Source organism: Bombina bombina, chromosome 4, assembly GCF_027579735.1.
Source record: "Bombina bombina isolate aBomBom1 chromosome 4, aBomBom1.pri, whole genome shotgun sequence".
Lineage (NCBI taxonomy): Eukaryota > Metazoa > Chordata > Amphibia > Anura > Bombinatoridae > Bombina > Bombina bombina.
The window spans coordinates 586,383,788-586,406,079 of record NC_069502.1 but is presented as its reverse complement, the minus strand read 5'-3'; the positions used below and the strand labels follow the sequence as shown (position 1 = coordinate 586,406,079).

Here is a 22,292-nt window from a genome sequence, read left to right as displayed (position 1 = left end):
CTGTAGCTCTATGCTACGTTGTTGTATCCTCTCTTGGCTCCTGATGAACCTTTCATGGTTCCTGAAGAACCTCTCTTGGCCTCTTTGTATGCTCTCAGTGCTTGTTATCAGCCTCCTCTGGAGTGCAATGTTTTCCTCACCCAGGGGAGAATACAATGCATCCACAGGCTCTTGAGCAGCAGGGCTTCTAGGTGCTTGTGGGGCAGGGTCACCTGCATCTGCTGTTGCTGGAGGTGCAGGGTCAGCTTCAACTGCTGGTTCATGTGGGGCAGGGCCAACTTCAACTGCTGGTTCATGTGGGGCAGGGTGAGCTTCAACTGCTGATTCATGTGGGGCAAGGGTCACCTGCATCTGATGGTGCCTGAGGTGCAGCTGTAGATTCTGCTATATTTCCATCTGCCGATGGTGGAGCTCGTCCAATTGCTGATGATGGTGGAGCTTGTCCAATTGCTGATGATGGTGGAGCTTTCATGGTTGGTTGATAGTCCCACTGATGACCAGTGTGTAATGACTCAGCCTGTCTAATTGGCACTTCCTGTGACATTGTTTGTGGGTAAAATCCCTGACTGCCATGAGATTGTGTTGTGGGAGGGGTAAATACATGGACCCTTTATGGCTGTCTTGGCTCCCCCTCAAAGCCAAAGGGAGGATATTCCTCTGGCTAGGAATCTTGCCAGGGGTCATATGGAAATGGTGGTGGCATCACTCCCGGGTCCTTAACTGAAGCCATCCAACCATGCTCATACCTGGGAGCATACTGTTCTTGCGGTTGCCTGAAGACTGGTGGTGGTGGTGGTGGTGGCATGGATATTTGTATCCTCGTGACAGGAGGTTCTGTGGAGTCAAAGGATGAGAGGGTTTAGTACAGTCAGATATATGTCCACGTGGGGATACATGCTAGGGCCTATACTGATTCTCATGTCAAACTCTATAACATGTGTCCTGTGTTATTCTGAGACATGTTAGTATTGCAACATTCCACCTCATATCATGAATTGCATTGTGTTAATTAGCAGTAATGTCAAATATAATTGTAGATGTTTTTGTTAGTAGGCCAAATACCATGCTCCTCATTGTGTACATGAATGTGTGACATTAAAGGATGTTATATCTCAAATACATATAATACTGGTGTGTGGAATGTTACTCACCAGCATGATGTGCTGTGGTTGCAGCCCCTGAGTCACGAGCCCCTGGAAGTCCACTGACTGCTGTGATACTCAGGGACCTGTGTATCATCTCCTGCCAGGTGTTATACTCAATATCCAGGGATGGACCACCGCCTGTTCCCCTCTGGTGCATAGCTTCCTGCCCCATCTTTTCTTTGACCCGCCTCTTGCAGTCATTCCACCGCTTTTTCAGGCCCTCAACAGTCCTCCTCTGCGGGGCGACACTGTTGACGGCATCCTCTACTGCCAACCATGCAGTTTTTTCGCTTTCTGGCAATGCCTTTACCCTTCTCCTGCCCGAAAAGGGCACTGTAATTGTCCATGATGGCCTAGACAAGGGTAACATTTTTATCAAATGAGAAGTTGGGACATCTCATCCTCCATGGACACCTGGCTTCCTCCTTGTGATGTTCCTGGTGTGGGTTCCTCCCTACCCTCTCCCTCCTCCCCCTTCTGTCCCCATGTGCACACTCTGTCCCTCTCCTAGATGTGCCTGCTCTCTGGGGCTCTTGGGCATCTCCCCTCCCATCATCCCTTATAGCTCTCCCTCTCCCCACTCCACTTACTCCCTGACTGGGGGCCCACTTCTGCTCCTGTCCTCTCCAATACTCCTCTCCCTGCCACTCCTCTCCCCTCCTACCCTCCTCCCTACCTCTCCCTACCATCCTCACACTAAATCACACTACACACACCCACTCCCAGTTCAATCACACACAATCACAACCAAACACTCTGCCTATCAAACTAAAAATCAAATAAAATGTGTGAGGTGTTAGAAAAAAAAGTGGTGTATTTTGTATATGTATGTATGCAAAATGTGTGCAATATGTAAACATACGTGTAAGTGTACAAGCTTAATCAAACAACAATGCGACCTAACTAACTCCTCTGTTTGTGCCTACTCTCACTAATCCTCCACTCCAGTGTAGTGTGTTGTAGCTCAACGAACAATCCAAACACACTGAAGAAAATGGCGGCTGCGCATGGGTTTATATATGAATTTTGAATAGCGTAATTGTGTGTCACATTTTTATTTGAAATCTGTCCATTTTTACGAGTGTTAGCCTAATTTGCATAAAACTACTCTTTATTTACACTTTCCGTGGACAAAATACTGGCGTAAGTTACTTGCGACTACTAAAATGTGTATTTGCGCACATTTCAGAAGATCGTCAGTTTGTCCTACTTACGCCAGTTTAGCATCTAACTAAATTCTCAAATATGCACACTACATATATTTTAATCATTATCATAAACATTGCAAATACTACTTTGTAAGACAAACACAGACAGCCTTATCACTAATACCCACTGCCAACCTCAACCACTGCTGACTGTGTATTGTGTTCAAGATTCAGGAAAAAGGGAAATATAAATATAAAAAGAATAAATTTAGTTTTTTTAGATTTGGGGGGGGGGGGGAGAAATTACATATACACCACACGATTAATTTGTTTTCTTTTAAATACCATATACTCACTGCTAGCAGCTTTTAGGATCAAATTTAAACTTACCATATTATATCTTGTTGTTACTCAAGAAGTAGATGCAAGGAGAGAAGTGCACCTTGCTCCTAGCTGTTGAGATTTTTTTTACCCATTTGGCATGTTGCATATGTCACTTAGGAAGCATCAGCTTTTGTCTATAAGTTGTTGGTCCTTATAGTGGTTCCATACCTTTCTTCTAGTCTACAAATATCTGCTGTGTGCAAAATTTTAGATATTTCATATTAAACATGCTACCAGACATTTCTTTAGATACTGTTTTTAGAGCAGATGGCATTATTCAAACTGGGACATCATCTAAAATCATTGGTTTACAAATCCGTAGTGGTTTGAAATTTAAATGTTCTCCAGATAATTTATTTTCAGAATAAGACTGTTATTTAAATTAAAAATGTACATTTGCACAGTTTGTTTCTTGTTTGCTGGATATGGTTAGCTGGCTGTACTGCATATTAGAGGTATCCTCAGTGGAATCCTTGTCAGCTCATAGAATCTTTTGACATGAAGGTCAAAAGCTCAGGGCTCATTCGCTTCAGCACTATTGGCATTTCTATCAGTCTTTGGATGAAGATGTCAAAGAATCCTTCGGTAGCATTATGGGTTAGTATCGGGTCTTTCTGCTTTTCACCTATCCTTCTTATTTCTTTGAACTTAACTGTTCTTTCAAACTGCTATCCTTTGGGAGATTGCCTGCCAAACTAAGAGAAGAAGATCTCTTCAGGGAATAAGAAATCACATCCTCAGTGACATACATTTAGGGCTTTAATGATTTTTTTAGACTATAAAGCAATCAATAACTAGAATACCTGGGGACTCATTAAATAGCATTTGTAATGTTTGTAACAGAAGCCTTAAGCTGTATTTTAAGCAAAGCAAGTGATAACCTAATTGACCCATTCTTTCTTCTCTATCTTCCTTTTGATGTGTTTCCAATGGCAGCAAACGGCTCTACTTAGCATTCTTAACTTCTGTCCAGAAATACAGCACCTTAACCTTGGCAGCTGTGTCTTGGTGAGTACTTGAGACATTATTGACATTTTTTAATCACTCTGACTTTTACCGTCAACTTGAAATCTGTAAATATTATTTGCATACTAGAGGTTCATCTCCTTGTAAGAGTTAAATAGCTGTAGTGTTATAAGGTTTACGTTTTGGAATGATTTAATTTTTTTTTTTATTAAATCAAAAAGGGTTTGTGAAATACATTTAAGATAATAAATTATGCAATTTTCTTTTCATTGTTTTTTGTTTTTTTTTGTAAATATAATTTAATATTCTGAACCTTGATTCTAATATGATAATAATATGCTGTTAAATTTAAAAGCAAAGTTAAATGCAGTTATTTCCATCCTATACATAGTTGTAACTTTTGATTATATATTTTGTCTATATATCTTGCAGCATTCTAGCAAGCATTGTAGTATGAATTGACCTTTAATCAGATCTATTTATTCAGTGAAAATCATTAGCATTTTTATTACATTGTTACATCAAAGATCGTTTTGTAATTGGTATAGTTTTTTCCTTCGTATTAAATATTATTGTTAATATGTTCTATTACCATGATAACAGATTCTGATTTTTAGATGTGTACTCAAGTCATTTTAGAAAACCATTAGTTTTATGAAGTCCAGAGCTGTAGAGCAGATTTAAAACGAAGAATCTAATACAAGAGAAATGAAAAAATAAATTTTTATACTTCACAATTGTAAATTTACATTTGTGATAAAAAAGAGAAGTGTAAAAGGTTTATAACTTCTGTGTTGTTTGTTTTATTTATTTATTTATGCTGTATTTTTTCTGCAGATTGAAGATTATGATCTAGTTTCCAGTGTTATAGGTGCCAAGTGCAGGAAACTACGATCATTGGACTTGTGGAGATGTAAAAACATTACTGAAAAGGGAATTGCAGAATTAGTATCCGGCTGCCAGCTTCTTGAAGAACTTGACCTTGGTTGGTGTCCTACATTACAGAGTGGAGCTGGTTGTTTTGTAAATCTTGCCCGTAAGCTTCCAAACCTACGAAAGCTCTTCCTCACTGCAAATAGGTCTGTGTGTGACACAGACATTGAAGAATTAGCTGCAAACTGTCAACATCTTCAACAGCTAGATATTTTAGGTAAGGCTGCACATATTTGTCACGTGTTAAGCATATCCTTCCTTCCATTTTCATTTAGCATCTTGGTAATTTGCAACTTGGTAATTTTTTGCATCTCACAGGCTAAATCAACTATTTGAAATACCAATATAAGGGAAATGGAAATTCTTGTAAACAATTTAATACACTCCAGCAGGTAAAGTGGATCATTAGGAACAAATTAAAGGGGAGACATTTTTTGAGTAAAACTGTGTTTTGTACTTGCAAGCCTCACCTGTGTTTGACTAAACAAACACAGCCACAACAGACACACACACATACGGCTAGATTACGAGTTTTGCAGTGAGCTGAGAAAGCAGCGTTAACAGGTCCTAATGCTGCTTTTTCACTACCGCTGATATTACGAGTCTTGCAGGTTTAGGGGCACCGCACACATTTTTGGCCTTACTGCAAACCGATTTACGTAAACTTCTTAAAGTCTTTTTTCTATGGGGCTTCCATAGCGCTTGTATTACAAGTCTGTCCTGGGAGGCCAAAAAGTGAGCGGTGCACCCTCTACCTCCAAGATTCCTAACGGATTCTAAAGTCAGTAGTTATGAGTTTTACACTACAACGCTGTAGCATAAAACTCATAACTAAAGTGCTAAAAAGTACACTAAACACCCATAAACTACCTATTAACTCCTAAACCGAGGCCCTCCCGCATCGCAAACACTATAATAAAAATGTTAACCCCTAATCTGCCGCTCCGGACATTGCCGCCACTAGAATAAACATATTAACCCCTAAACCACCGCACTCCCGCCTTGCAAACAATAGTTAAATATTATTAACCCCTAATCTGCCGCCCCTAACATCGCCGCAACCTACATTATATTTATTAACCCCTAATCTGCCGCCCCTAACATCACTGCAACCTACATTATAATTATTAACCCCAATCTGCTGCCCCCAACATCGCCGCCACCTACCTACATTTATTAACCCCTAATCTGCCGTCCCCAACGTCGCCGCCGCCACCACCACTACTATTCTAAATTTATTAACCCTTTTAAGCCTAAATCTAACCCTAACACCCCCTAACTTAAATATAATTTAAATAAATCTAAATAAATATTACTATCATTAACTAAATTATTCCTATTTAAAACTAAATACCTATAAAATAAACCCTAAGCTAGCTACAATATAACTAATAGTTACATTGTATCTAGCTTACGGTTTATTTTTATTTTACAGACAAGTTTGTATTTATTTTAACTAGGTAGAATATAGTCATTAACTATTTAATAACTACCTAGCTAAAATAAATTCAAATTTACCTGTAAAATAAAACCTAACCTAAGTTACACTAACACCTAACACTACACTATAATTAAATCAATTCTCTAAATTAAATACAATTAATTAAATTAAATTAGCTAAATCACAAAAAAATCACTAAATTACAGAAAATAAAAAACAAATTACAAGATATTTAAACTAATTACACCTAATCTAATAGCCCTATCAAAATAAAAAAAAAGCCCCCCAAAATAAAAAAAAACCCTAGTCTAAACTATCAATAGCCCTTAAAAGGGCATTTTGCTGGGCATTGCTCCAAGGAAATCAGCTCTTTTACCTGTAAAAAAATACAAACAATCCCCCCAACAGTAAAACTTACCACCCACATAACCAACCCCCCAAATAAAATACGAACTAAAAAAACCTAAGCTCCCCATTGCCCTGAAAGGGGCATTTGGCTGGGCATTGCCCTTAAAAGGGCATTTAGCTCTATTGCAGGCCCAAAGCTCTAACCTAAAAAATAAACCCACCCAATACACCCTTAAAAAAATCTTAACACTAACCCTTGAAGATTCACTTACCGGGAGAAGTCTTCATCCAAGCGGCAAGATCTCCTCAAGGAAGCCGGCAGAAGTGGTCCTCCAGACGGGCAGAAGTGGTCCTCCAGACAGGCAGAAGTCTTCATCCAGACCGCATCTTCTATCTTCATCCTTCCGGCACGGAGTGGGTCCATCTTCAAGACATCCGACGCAGAGCATACTCTTCTACCGATGGACTAACGACGAATGACGGTACCTTCTAAATGACGTCATCCACGATGGCATCCCTTAGATTCCGATTGGCTGATAGCCAATCGAAATTAAGGTAGAAAAAATCCTATTGGCTGATTGGATCAGCCAATAGGATTGAGCTTGCATTCCATTGGCTGATTGGAACAGCCAATAGAATGCAAGCTCAATCCTATTGGCTGATCCAATCAGCCAATAGGATTGAAGTTCAATCCTATTGGCTGATCCAATCAGCCAATCGGAATCTAAGGGACCCGCTCCGCGCTGGAAGGATGAAGATAGAAGATGCCGTCTGGATGAAGACTTCTGCCCGTCTGGAGGACCACTTCCGCCGGCTTCCTTGAGGACATCTTGCCGCTTGGATGAAGACTTCTCCTGGTAAGTGAATCTTCGGGGGTTAGTGTTAGGATTTTTTTAAGGGTTTATTGGGTGGGTTTATTTTTTAGGTTAGGGCTTTGGGCCTGCAATAGAGCGCAATGCCCATCCAAATGCCCTTTCCAGGGCAATGGGGAGCTTAGGTTTTTTTAGTTAGTATTTTATTTGGGGGGTTGGTTGTGTGGGTGGTGGGTTTTACTGTTGGGGGGGTTGTTTGTATTTTTTTTTACAGGTAAAAGAGCTGATTTCTTTGGGGCAATGTCCCGCAAAAGGCCCTTTTAAGGGCTATTGATAGTTTAGTTTAGGCTACGGGGTTTTTTTTTTGGGGGGGGGCTTTTTTTATTTTGATAGGGCTATTAGATTAGGTGTAATTAGTTTAACTATCTTGTAATTTGTTTTTTATTTTCTGTAATTTAGTGGGGGGGTTTTGTGATTTAGCTAATTTAATTTAATGTATTTAATTGTATTTAATTTAGGTAAGTTATTTAATTGTAGTGTAGTGTTAGGTGTAACTTAGGTTAGGTTTTATTTTACAGGTAAATTTGAATTTATTTTAGCTAGGTAGTTATTAAATAGTTAATAACTATTTAGTAACTATTTTACCTAGTTAAAATAAATACAAACTTGCCTGTAAAATAAAAATAAACAATAAGCTAGATACAATGTAACTATTAGTTATATTGTAGCTAACTTATGGTTTATTTTATAGGTAAGTATTTAGTTTTAAATAGGAATAATTTAGTTAATGATAGTAATGTTTATTTAGATTTATTTAAATTATATTTGTTAGGGGGTGTTAGGGTTAGACTTAGATTTAGGGGTTAATACATTTAATATAGTGGCGGCAGATTAGGGGTTAATAAGTGTAGATAGGTTGCGGCGACATTGGGGGCCGGAGATTAGGGGTTAATAAATATAATGTAGGTGTCGGCGATGTTGGGGGCAGCAGATTAGGGGTTAATAAGTAATGTAGGTAGAGGCGCTGTCCGAAGCGGAAAATTAGGGGTTAATAAGAATAATGTAGGTGTCTGCGATGTCGGGGGCGGAAGATTAGGGGTTAATACGTGTAAAATTAGGGGTGTTTAGACTCTGGGTTCAAGTTAGGTGTAAACATAAAATGTGTTTCCCCATAGGAATCAATGGGGCTGTGTTACTGAGCTTTACGCTGCTTTTTTGCAGGTGTTAGACTTTTTCTCAGCCGGCTCTCCCCATTGATGTCTATGGGGAAATCGTGCACGAGTACGTATGACCAGCTCGCCGCTGACTTAAGCAGCACTGGTATTGGAGTGTAGTATGGAGCAAAATTTTGCTCTACGCTCACTTCTTGCCTTTTAATGACGGGTTTGTAAAAACCTGTAATACCAGCGCTGCAGGTAAGTGAGCGGTGAGAAAAAAATGCTCGTTAGCACCGTATAGCTCATAACGCAAAATTCGTAATCTCGCCGATAGTTTTTTAATGATGTACCTAAATATTTAATTTACATTTTTTGTCCATACTGTTTATTTTTCTTTGGGATATTAAATAATCTATATAATTATCTTTAAAATATTACTTATATAATATTTCAGTATTTGTTTCATTTTGTTATTTATTTTTATTTGGTGTCTTTTACATGTAAAATATTAGAGTCAACATAATTATTCATGTTATTTTAATGAATATTAGTGTATTTTGCATAAGTCGAAATACCAGTGATAAAGGACATTTAACTCTTTCACCAAGGAGAGTGAGACATAAAATTGAGCCCATTGATGGATTGATTGTCACTGTTTTGTTTTTGCAGCTGGATTAACAGCCAGCCGGGAAAAAATGACAACAAGTTGAACTAGGCTTATGTGTCAACCCACAAAAAATATTTTAAAGGCTTTCAGTCATATATCTTCTTGCTAAAGTAATTCAACTATGCTAAATAAAACATTTATTATTAAGTTATAAGTTAACTGGCATGTGAACAATGATACCAGAGATTTTCTCTTGGTATTTATTGCATTTTCTTTTTGGACTATTAATTGGTAAATGAATGTAAATGTATTTTCAAACATTGTTCTCACACTGTCATAGAACTGTATTCTGATCTGGTGATATAGTCTTAAGCTTTTAATGGTGATCCTTACTCTCCTATATATACCGTTCAGCCGCATTTGATTGTTTGTTTTTTATTTTCATCATATGTTTGATATTTTGCAAGTGTATTAAAGAGCCATTAGCTCGGGCATAAAATATTAATATCACAACAGCGCTAAGTTATGTTTATATTACAAGTTTTTATGCAACTTCAAAGCTTATGTAAAGAGTTTGGGCTGAGAAAAAAAGTTGTCCTAAATGCAAAAAAAAAAACTTTTTAACCTACGCTATACATCCCTACGCAATTAAGCCCTAAACCACATAACCCCCATCGCAAACTACCCCACTACACTATTAACCCCTAAACCACCATTACCCCCACTGCAATAACCCTCTACACTTACTTACCACCACATTAACTCTACACTATTTAACCCCTAAACTGCCATCTCCCCACCACAATACCTCTAGATTACTTAACCCCTAAATTGCCATTACCCCCACAGCAATAACCCCTACACTACTTAACCCCTTAACCACCATTACCTCCACCACAATAACCCCCTACTCTATTAACCCCCTAACAGCTAACCCCCCAAGACCCCTAACCTAAGACCCCCTAAGTTACAAAAAATAAAAAAACACTACCAGTAAAAAAAAAAAGAATACTACAATTAAAAAAACAAAATTTATGCTTACCTAATAAATTTCTTTCTTTTGCGATGTACCGAGTCCACGGATTCATCCTTACTTGTGGGATATTATCCTTCCTGACAGGAAGTAGAAAAGAGAGCACCACAGCAGAGCTGTCTATATAGCTCCCCCCTTAACTCCACCCCCCCAGTCATTCGACCAAAGGCCAAGGAAGAAAAGGAGAAACTATAAGGTGCAGATGTGACTGAAGTTACATAAAAAAATACTTGAATAGACAGGGCGGGCCGTGGACTCGGTACATCGCAAAAGAAAGAAATTTATCAGGTAAGCATAAATTTTGTTTTCTTTTGCATGATGTACCGAGTCCACGGATTCATCCTTACTTGTGGGATACCAATACCAAAGCTTTAGGACACGGATGAAGGGAGGGACAAGACAGAAACCTAAACGGAAGGCACCACTGCTTGCAAAACCTTTCTCCCAAAAATAGCCTCCGAAGAAGCAAAAGTATCAAATTTGTAAAATTTTGAAAAGGTAAGAAGCGAAGACCAAGCCTTACAAATCTGTTCAACAGAAGCATCATTTTTAAAAGCCAGTGTGGAAGCTACCGCTCTAGTAGAATAAGCTGTAATCCTTTCAGGAGGCTGCTGTCCAGCAGTCTCATAAGCCAAACGGATGATGCTTTTCAGCCAAAAGGAAAGAGAAGTCGCCGTAGCCTTTTGACCCTTACGCTTTCCAGAATAGACAACAAACAAAGAAGATGTTTGACGAAAATCTTTGGTTGCCTGCAAGTAAAATTTCAAAGCACGAACCACGTCCAAGTTGTGCAACAGACGTTCCTTCTTATAAAAAGGATTAGGACACAGAGAAGGAACAACAATTTCCTGATTGATATTCCTGTTAGTAACAACCTTAGGTTGGAACCCAGGCTTGGTACGCAAAACCACCTTATCAGCATGGAACACAAGATAAGGTGCGTCACATTGTAATGCAGATAGTTCAGAAACTCTTCGAGCTGAAGAGATAGCAACTAGGAACAAAACTTTCCAAGATAAAAGCTTAATATCTATGGAATGCATGGGTTCAAACGGAACCCCCTGAAGAACTCTAAGAACTAAATTTGGACTCCATGGCGGAGCAACAGGTTTAAACACAGGCTTAATTCTAGCTAAAGCCTGACAAAAAGCCTGAACGTCTGGAACATCTGCCAGACGCTTGTGCAACAAAATAGACAGAGCAGATATCTGTCTCTTTAGGGAACTAGCTGACAATCCTTTCTCCAATCCCTTTTGGAGAAAAGACAAAATCCTAGGAATCCTGATTTTACTCCAGGAGAAGCCTTTGGATTTGCACCAAAAAAGATATTTAAGCCATATCTTATGAGAGATTTTCCTGGTAACAGGCTTTTTCGAGCCTGAATCAAGGTATTTATGACTGACTCAGAGAAACCCCGCTTTGATAGAATCAAGCGTTCAATCTCCAAGCAGTCAGTTGCAGAGAAATAATATTTGGATGCTTGAATGGACCTTGAATCAGAAGGTCCTGTCTCAATGGCAGAGACCATGGTGGAAGAGATGACATGTCCACCAGGTCTGCATACCAAGTCCTGTGTGGCCACCCAGGCACCATCAAAATCACTGATGCTCTCTCCTGTTTGATTCTGGCAATCAGACGTGGAAGGAGAGGGAAAGGTGGAAACACATAAGCCAGGTTGAACGACCAGGGCACTGCTAGAGCATCTATCAGTACAGCCTGAGGATCCCTTGACCTGGAGCCGTAACAAGGAAGTTTGACGTTCTGACGAGACGCCATCAGATCCAATTCCGTTGTGCCCCATAGCCGAACCAGCTGAGCAAACACCTCCGGATGGAGTTCCCACTCCCCCGGATGAAAAGTCTGACGACTTAGAAAATCTGCTAGAGCACCTGGGATATAGATCGCTGACAGATGGCAAGAGTGAGCCTCTGCCCATTGGATTATCCTTGAGACCTCTATCATCGCTAAGGAACTCTTTGTTCCGCCCTGATGATTTATATAAGCCAAAGTCGTGATGTTGTCTGACTGAAACCTGATTAATCTGGCCGAAGCCAGCTGAGGCCATGCCTGGAGAGCATTGAATATCGCTCTTAATTCCAGAATATTTATCGGTAGGAGAGCCTTCTCCCGAGTCCACAAACCCTGAGATGTCAGGGAATTCCAGACTGCACCCCAGCCCAGAAGGCTGGCGTCTGTCGTCACAATAACCCATTCTGGCCTGCGGAAACACATTCCCTGGGACAGATGATCCTGTGACAACCACCAAAGAAGAGAGTCTCTGGTCTCTTGATCCAGATTTATCTGAGGAGATAAATCTGCATAATCCCCATTCCACTGTTTGAGCATGCATAGTTGCAGTGGTCTGAGATGCAAGCGAGCAAACGGAACTATGTCCATTGCCGCTACCATTAGACCGATTACCTCCATACACTGAGCCACTGACGGCCGCGGAATGGAGTGAAGAGCTCGGCACGTGGACAAAATCTTTGATTTTCTGACCTCCGTCAGAAATATTTTCATGTCCACTGAGTCTATCAGAGTCCCTAGAAATGAAACTCTTGTGAGGGGGGAAAGAGAACTCTTTTTTTACGTTCACCTTCCACCCGTGAGATCTTAGAAAGGCCAACACTAAGTCCGTGTGAGACTTGGCTAGTTGGAAGGTCGATGCTTGAATTAGAATGTCGTCTAGATAAGGCGCCACTGCTATGCCCTGTGGCCTTAGAACCACCAGAAGGGACCCTAGCACCTTCGTGAAGATTTGTGGCGCCGTGGCCAACCCGAAAGGAAGAGCCACAAACTGATAATGCTTGTCCAGAAAGGCGAACCTGAGGAACTGGTGATGATATTTATGGATAGGAATGTGTAGATACGCATCTTTTAAGTCCACGGTGGTCATATATTGACCCTCCTGGATTAATGGTAAGATAGTCCTAATGGTCTCCATCTTGAAGGATGGAACTCTTAGGAATTGGTTTAGGATCTTGAGATCTATAATTGGTCTGAAGGTTCCCTCCTTTTTGGGAACCACAAACAGATTGGAGTAGAAACCTTGCCCCTGTTCTGCTTTCGGAACTGGGCAGATCACTCCCATGGTAAAAAGGTCTTCTACACAGCGTAAGAACGCCTCTCTTTTTGTCTGGTTTACAGACAATTGAGAAAGATGGAATCTCCCCCTTGAAGGAGAATCTTTGAAATCTAGAAGATACCCCTGGATTACAATTTCTACGGCCCAGGAGTCCTGAACGTCTCCTGCCCAGGCCTGAGCAAAGAGAGAGAGTCTGCCCCCTACTAGATCTGGTCCCGGATCGGGGGCTACCCCTTCATGCTGTCTTAGTGAGAGCAGCAGGCTTTTTGGCCTGTTTACCCTTGTTCCAAGCCTGGTTAGGTCTCCAGGTTGGTTTGGATTGAGCAAAGTTCCCCTCTTGCTTTGCAGCAGGGGAAGCGGAAGCAGGACCACCCTTGAAGTTTCGAAAGGAACGAAAATTATTTTGTTTGGTCCTGGTCTTATTCGACTTATCTTGAGGGAGGGCATGACCCTTCCCCCCAGTGATGTCCAAAATGATCTCTTTCAGTGCAGGCCCGAATAGGGTCTTACCTTTGAAAAGGATGGTCAAAAGCTTAGATTTAGATGACACATCAGCTGACCAGGACTTAAGCCATAACGCTCTACATGCTAAAATGGCAAAATCTGAATTCTTAGCCGCTAATTTAGCAAGATGAAAAGCGGCGTCTTTAATAAAAGAATTAGCCAACTTAAGAGCCTTAATTCTGTCCAAAATATCATCTAGTGGGGTCTCCATCTGAAGAGCCTCTTCTAGAGCCTCAAATCAAAAGGCAGCCGCAATGGTTACAGGAACAATGCACGCTATAGGTTGAAGAAGAAAACCTTGATGAACAAAAATTTTCTTTAGGAGACCCTCTAATTTTTTATCCATAGGATCAATGAAAGCACAACTGACTTCAATAGGTATAGTTGTACGCTTAGCCAGGGTAGAAATAGCTCCCTCCACCTTAGGGACCGTCTGCCATGAGTCCTTTATGGTGTCAGAAATGGGAAACATTTTCTTAAAAACAGGAGGGGGAGAGAACAGAATACCTGGTCTATCCCACTCCTTAGTAACAATGTCCGAAATCCTCTTAGGGACCGGAAAAACATCAGTGTAAACAGGAACCTCTAAATATTTGTCCATTTTACACAATTTCTCTGGAACTACAATAGGGTCACAATCATCCAGAGTCGCTAAAACCTCCCTGAGCAATTAAATTAAATTTAAATGCCGTCATATCTGAATCTGTCTGAGGGAACATCTTTCCTGAATCAGAAATCTCTCCCTCAGACAGCAAATCGCTCATCCCTACTTCAGAACATTGTGAGGGAATATCGGATACGGCCACTAAAGCGTCAGAAGGCTCAGCATTTGTTCTTAACCCAGAGCTACTGCGCTTCCCTTGCAACCCAGGCAGTTTAGATAAAATCTCTGTGAGGGTAGTATTCATAACTGAAGCCATATTTTGCAAGGTGAAAGAATTAGACGCACTAGAAGTACTTGGCGTCGCTTGTGCGGGCGTTACCGGTTGTGACACTTGGGGAGAACTAGATGGCAAAACCTGATTTCCATCTGTCTGAGAATCATCTAATGCCAAACTTTTATAAGTCAAAATATGCTGTTTGCAATTTATAAACATATCAGTACAAGTGGGACACATTCTAAGAGGGGGTTCCACAATGGCTTCTAAACAAATTGAGCAATGAGTTTCCTCAGTGTCAGACTTGTTTAAATAGACTAGTAATAAAGCAAGCAAGCTTGGAAAACACTTTATTTAATGAAAAAAACACAATTTGCAAAAACGGTACTGTGCCTTTAAGAGAAAAAAAGGCATACACAAACTGCAATACAGGTTAAAATTGCTTCAATATTTCCGAAATTTTAACAGTGTACCCACTAAGCTTTAGAAGGATTGCACCACAAGTTAATAAGCAATAAACCCCCAAATGATAAACCGGATTGAAATTTGTCTAAAAGCGGTTAAAAACCCCTATAAGCACCTTGCCACAGCCTACCTGCCCTTAGGAACGATAATATGGGGTTAAAGCTTCGAATAGGCCCTCAGAAGATTAATAGGACCTCAGGAGAAGTTGCTTGCTGCTTGTCTGTATAACTAAATACAGGCCCCGCCCACCTCACTCGATGTTGCTGGGGCCTACACAAATCTAACAAACCTAGTTTGAAAACCATGTGGGTTATAGCAACCCCAAAAGCCAAATGACCCCTCAAGCAAACGTCCCATAAACATAAAAAACGTTACTCCCAGAACACACAAACGTTTGTCCCAATTTTTCATAAACAAACTGAGTGCCCAAAAAACTTAGCCCTTTATGCAAGCAAGTAAAGACTCTTTCACACTAGGATTACTGTCAGCCTTTCTGAGTTAACACAGTCTCTGCAGAAAAATGACTGAGCATACCTCATTTCTGTATAGCAAGAACCGTTCCTCACACTGAAGTTTTCCTGTACTGCTCAGCTTCTGTGGGAACAGCAGTGGACCTTAGTTACAAATGCTAAGATCATCATCCTCCAGGCAGAAATCTTCATCTATGTCCTGCCTGAGAGTAAATAGTACAACACCGGTACCATTTAAAAATAACAAACTCTTGATTGAAGATAAAATAAAAACTAACAGTTTAACACCTCTTCTCTTTACCCTTCCTGCTTAGAGTCAGCAAAGAGAATGACTGGGGGGTGGAGTTAAGGGGGGAGCTATATAGACAGCTCTGCTGTGGTGCTCTCTTTGCTACTTCCTGTCAGGAAGGACAATATCCTACAAGTAAGGATGAATCTGTGGACTCGGTACATCATGCAAAAGAAAAATATTTTTTTAAAAATCACCCTGAAAAGGTCATTTGTTTGGCAATGCCCTTGTTAAAATAATTGTAGCTCTTTTGCCAAAAAAATCTATCCTAAAAAAAAAAACGAAAAAGAACAATAAAAAACCTAAGGCTAAACCCCAAAGTTTATACTCACCATCTTGAATCTGGCGATGTCCCCTAGCGGCGCTGCTTCATCCCCTGACGGCGCTCTTCGGGCCTCTTTGGCTGTCCTCTTCAGATCTTCCACTCGATCCATCTTAATTCTGTCACCTCAGCACACTGACAATTGAAGGGATGCCCTTCCATTTCTATTGACTTTTTTTTTTTTTATTTCTAATTCAAATCATCCAATAGAAATTGAATGGCTCCCCTATATAATGGGAAACCTTGCATTCAATCTTCAGTGTGCTGCGGGACAGCATGAAGAAGTATGGGGAGAAAGATAAGAAGAGGATCGTCCAAGAGGACCAAGGAGCACCGTCAAGGGGATCGAGGTGCGCCACCAAATGGCCACCATGGGCCATGGCTGCCGTCCAAAAGAGCCGTATTTAAGATGGTGAGTATAATCTTTGGGATTTAGTCTTAGGTTTTTTTTGGGGGTGGGATTTAGGATATATTTCTGTTGCAAAAGAGTTACTTAAAGGGACATTAAACACTAACGGCTAGATTACGAGTTTTTGCGGGGCTAACGAGCAGTTTATGCTCACCACTCACCTACAAACAACGCTGGTATTACGGGTTTTTTTAAACCCGGTGTTAGCTGCAAAAAAGTGAGCGGAGAGCAAAATTTAGCTCCACATCTCACCTCAATACCAGCGCTGCTTATGGTAGCGGTGAGCTGGCTAAACGTGCTTGTGCACGATTTCCCCATAGGAATCAATGGGGCTGATTCGGCTGAAAAAAAGTCTAACACCTGCAAAAAAGCAGCGTTCCTAACGCAACCTCATTGATTCCTATGGGGAAATACATTTTATGTCTACACCTAACACCCTAACATGAACCCAGAGTCTAAACACCCCCTAATATTACACTTATGAACCCCTAATCTGTCGCCCCCAAAATCGCAGACACCTACATTATAGTTATTAACCCCTATTCTGCCGCCCCCAATGTCGTTGCAACCTACCTACAATTATTAACCCCTAATCTGCCACCCCCAACATCGCCGCCACTATAATAAAGTTATTAACCCCTAAACCCTAACTTAAATATAATTTAAATAAATCTAAATAAAAATACTATTATTAAATAAATTATTCCTATTTAAAACTTAATACTTACCTATAAAATAAACCATAAGATAGCTACAATATAACTAATATTTACATTGTATCTATCTATCTTAGGGTTTATTTTTATTTTACAGGCAACTTTGTATTTATTTTAACTAGGTAGAATAGTTATTAAATAGTTATCAACTATTTAATAACTTCCTAGTTAAAATAAATACAAATATACCTGTAAAATAAATCCTAACCTAAGTTACAATTACACCTAACACTACACTATCATTAAATAAATTACCTAAATTAACTACAATTAATTACAATTAAATTAAATAAACTAAATTACGAGAGAAAAAAACACAAAATAACAGAAAAAAATAAAATAATTACAATTTTTTAAAACTAATTACACCTAATCCAATCCCCCTAATAAAATAAAAAAGCCCCCCAAAATAATAAATATCCCTACCCTATACTAAATTACAAATAGCCCTTAAAAGGGCTTTTTGCGGGGCATTGCCCCAAAGTAATCAACTCTTTTACCTGTAAAAAAAAAAGACAATACCCCCCCAACATTACAACCCACCACCCACACAACCAACCCTACTCTAAAACCCACCCAATCCCCCCATTAATAAAACCTAACACTACCCCCTTGAAGATCACCCTACCTTGAGACGTCTTCACCCAACCGGGCAGAAGTGGTCCTCCAGACGGTCCGAAGTCTTCATCCTATCCGGGCAGAAGAGGTCCTCCAGACGGCCAGAAGTCTTTATCCAGACTGCATCTTCTATCTTCATCCATCCGGAGCGGAGCGGGTCCATCTTCAAGACATCCGACGCGGAGCATCCTCTTCTTCCGACGAATAACACTAAATGACGGTATCTTTAAGTGACGTCATCCAAGATGGCGTCCCTTCAATTCCGATTGGCTGATAGAATTCTATCAGCCAATCGGAATGAAGGTAGAAAAAATCCTATTGGCTGATCCAATCAGCCAATAGGATTGAACTTCAATCCTATTGGCTGATCCAATCAGCCAATAAGATTGAGCTCACATTCTATTGGCTGATTGGATAAGCCAATAGAATGCAAGCTCAATCCTATTGGCTGATTGGATCAGCCAATAGGATTTTTTCTACCTAAATTCCGATTGGCTGATAGAATTCTTGAAGATGGACCCGCTCCTGATGGATGAAGATAGAAGATGCCGTCTGGATGAAGACTTCTGGCCGTCTGGAGGACCTCTTCTGCCCGGATAGGATGAAGACTTTGGACCGTCTGGAGGACCACTTCTGCTCAGTTGGGTAAAGACGTCTCAAGGTAGGGTGATCTTCAAGGGGGTAGTGTTAGGTTTTATTAAGGGGGGATTGGGTGGGTTTTAGAGCAGGGTTGGTTGTGTGGGTGGTGGGTTGTAATGTTGGGGGGGTATTAACTCTTTTACCTGTAAAAAAAAAAAAAGACCATTACTTTGGGGCAATGCCCCACAAAAAGCCCTTTTAAGGGCTATTTGTAATTTAGTATAGGGTAGGGATTTTTTAATATTTTGGGGGGCTTTTTTATTTTATTAGGGGGATTAGATTAGGTGTAATTAGTTTTAAAAAATTGTAATTATATTTTTTTTCTGTAATTTAGTGTTTTTTTCTCGTAATTTAGTTTATTTAATTTAATTGTAATTAATTGTAGTTAATTTAGGTAATTTATTTAATGATAGTGTAGTGTTAGGTGTAATTGTAACTTAGGTTAGGATTTATTTTACAGGTTAGTATTTATTTTAACTAGGAAGTTATTAAATAGTTAATAACTATTTAATATCTATTGTACCTAGTTAAAATAAATACAAAGTTGCCTGTAAAATAAATATAAACCCTAAGATAGCTACAATGTAACAATTAGTTATATTGTAGCTAGCTTATGGTTTATTTCATAGGTAAGTATTTAGTTTTAAATAGGAATAATTTAGTTAATTGTAGTAATTTTATTTAGATTATTTTAAATTATATTTAAGTTAGGGGGGTGTTAGGGTTAGACTTAGGTTTAGGGGGTAATACATTTAATATAGTTGCGGCAACGTTGGGGGCGGCAGATTAGGGGTTAATAAATGTAGGTAGGTGTCGGCGATGTTAGGGACGGCGGATTAGGGGTTAATAAAATTTAACTAATGTTTGCTAGGCAGGAGTGTGGCGGTTTAGGGGTTAATATATTTATTGAAGTGGCAGCGATGTCCGGTCGGCAGATTAGGGGTTAAAAATTTGATTTAAGTGTTTGCGATGTGGGGGGGCTCGGTTTAGAGGTTAATAGGTAGTTTATGGGTTTTAGTGTACTTTTAAGAACTTTAGTTAAGAGTTATATTAACTACTGACTTTTAAATGCCGTAGGAGTCTTGACAGGAGAGGGTCCACCGCTCACTTTTTCCAAGACTCGTAATACCGGCGTTAGGCAAATCCCATTAAAAAGATAGGATACGCAATTTACGTAAATGGATTTGCGGTATGCTCAAGTCACGGAAAAAAAGTGAGCGGTACACCTGTACCTGCCAGACTCGCAATACCAGCGGACGTTAAAAAGCAGCGTTGGGACCTCTCAACGCTGCTTTTTAAGGCTAACGCAAGACTCGTAATCTAGGTGTAAATAAATGTTAGATAAAATGATGCATTCAAGAAATAGATTAGTCCAAGAATAAGATGTAGATGTATTTTTTAAAGTTTCAGTAGCTGTTTAAATACTGACAAAATCAGTGTAAAGTTTTAGTATCTATAAAACAATGTAAGCAGCCATGTTATAACGTGTTACTTTCTCTGCTGTGGCCAATTAGAGACAGTTATAAATAGGGCACTAACGTTTGCAGGCAATGGCTGTGTGGAATATAACAGTGTTCTGAACTTACATTTTTAACAGGAACTGAAAAGCTCACAATTTCAGAATGGAGTTACAGGAAAGGGGGACAAAATAAATAATGGAAGTATATTGCAGAGTTTTTTATATATATGTGATTTATCATTTTATATTACCATCTCAAAGTGTTTAATGTCCCTTTAAGCCAGGGCACTGCCCGACAAATGCCCTTTTCAGGGTGATTTGTAAATTAGGGGGGTTTTTGTGGGGTTATTTCAGTTTTAGTATAGGGTTTTTTTAGGGGGCTTTTTGCTAAGATACTTTAGTTTTAGTGTAGGGCTTTTACTGGTAGTGTTTTTTTATTTTATGGTAATTTGGCAGTTTAGGGGTTATTGTGATGGGGGTTAACACGCAAGTATAGGTGTTATTTTTTTTTTTTAACTTTGCTGTTCCATTGAAGTCAATGTGGTTAATGGGATATTGAAAACGAAATATCCTGTGGTTAATTTTTTTTTTGCGTCGGGTTTCGCTTTCAACTTGTAATACCAGCACTACCCAACGCATGCAAAAATTAACGATTTGAGAGGTAATTACCGCTACACTCGTAATCTAGCCAATAGTCGACAAATTATTTTAAGACTAGCTTCCCTGAACTTCTATGAGTTTAACCCGAGTTTAACCCCAGCAAAAAGTGCTGCTATAGCTTTCCTTACTAGAAGAGCCTTATTACTCAAGTCATGATCTGCTGATACAGAATGAAGAAGCAGACTTCTTTCCCTTCCTTCCCAGGGATAATTTTTTTTGGAACCTGGACTAAATTCTATTATTGCAACAGTCACTGGAGGTAAATGAGCATTCCTTCTGAAAGGCAAAATAGCTAGGGGAAGTGTTGTCACCTGGTCGTTTTCACGTTTTTTGTCCAAGATGCAAGGATCATCCTCATCAGTATCTCAAAAGGCAGGGACCCCAAGTCCATGTGGAAGTCTAGTTCCTCTTGGGCTAAGTTTAAGCAGACCAAAAGGATTGCCCCTTCCGCCAAAATCTGCATGAAGGTACGACACCAAATCCAGACTTTGTTCTGGTGGTGTGGCAGACTGAACATTTTATCGTAGGAAGCATCCATTCACGATCCATCCTTGGGTACTAAATATAATTTTCCAGAGTGCCACATAGGCTTTTGGTCTCACTGTCCTCAGGATAAATTCCTCCTGTTATATATCTTTAAAGATCGTTTAAAGGCCAGAGCTTTCTTGGCATGTGTAATGAACCTAGAAGCTATGGGAGTGATTACTCCAGTCCCCTTAGAAGAACAGAATTGAGGATTTTGTTTAAACCTCTTCATTCTTCGAAAGAAAGGACTTTCAGACACGTTTCAACTTTCAAATTGGAGACAATACGCTCTATACTTCCATAAGCATCAATTTATGTCTACTATGGACTTAAAAGATGCGTATTTACATATCCCTATCCATAGGGATCACACGATATTCCTCAGATTTGCTTTTCTAAACAGGCATTACCAATTTGTGGCATTCATTTTTGGTCTGAAAAAAACATGAAGAATCAACAAAGGTTCTTCGAGCACCGTTGTCAGTAGTGAGAGCTCAGAGAGTTGCAATCTCTCTTACACAGACAATATTCTGGTACAGGCTACTTTTCCTCAGATGGCTCAGGAACCGTTAAAGTTCTTCAGTTCCTTCATATCCATGGTTGGAAAATCAACCTCCCAAAGAGCTCTCTTCCTCGATTTCATCATATATTCTATATAAATGAGTTTATCTCTCACAGATCAATGCAGATTCAAATTTCAGAAGGCCTGTTCCCCTCTCCAACAATTTATTCTTCCTGCTTCAATTCATGGAAGTGGTTGATCTCACGGTAGCATCATCAGATGTCTTACTTTTTGCCATATTCCATTTATTTCCTTTGCAGCTATAAATATTGCAACAGTGTGATGGAAATTACAACAGCCTGTTACACAATACATTTGACAAACTCTGGAATGTTTTTTCCTTTTTTACAGGATGGTTTGGATAAGCTAGTTCCCATAAAGGCCACATTTCTGCTTTATTGGTCCTGTATCAAAAGATTTCAAGACGCACCTGAAATTCAGGCATTTGTTCAAGCTTTGATAAGATAAGAACAGTGATTAGGCCTCTGAACCATTGAACTTTATCTTTGTTTTAAGAGTTCTTCAGACGCAACCATTTGAACCTATGCATTGTCTCAACATTCAACTGTGGTCATAGAAAGTTCTCTTTCTCTTGGCCATTTCGTTGGAAAAAAATGTGTTGGAACTTTCTGCTCTCTCTTGTGATTCTTCTTACATGATTTTTCATCAAGATAAAGTTTGCTTCCTAAGGTTGTATCTTTGGATAACATCAATCAG

General features: G+C 39.6%; 1 protein-coding gene across 4 annotated transcripts in view; it reads left to right on the top strand.

The window, feature by feature from the left end:
* Positions 1-22,292, top strand: part of FBXL4 (F-box and leucine rich repeat protein 4) — a 323,445-nt gene that overhangs the window by 279,369 nt on the left and 21,784 nt on the right. For all 4 annotated transcript variants that reach the window (XM_053710564.1, XM_053710565.1, XM_053710562.1 and 1 more), the window contains exons 6-7: positions 3,614-3,685; positions 4,481-4,793. In XM_053710564.1, the coding sequence (XP_053566539.1) occupies positions 3,614-3,685; positions 4,481-4,793 (385 nt within the window). The remainder of the gene's footprint in view (positions 1-3,613; positions 3,686-4,480; positions 4,794-22,292) is intronic.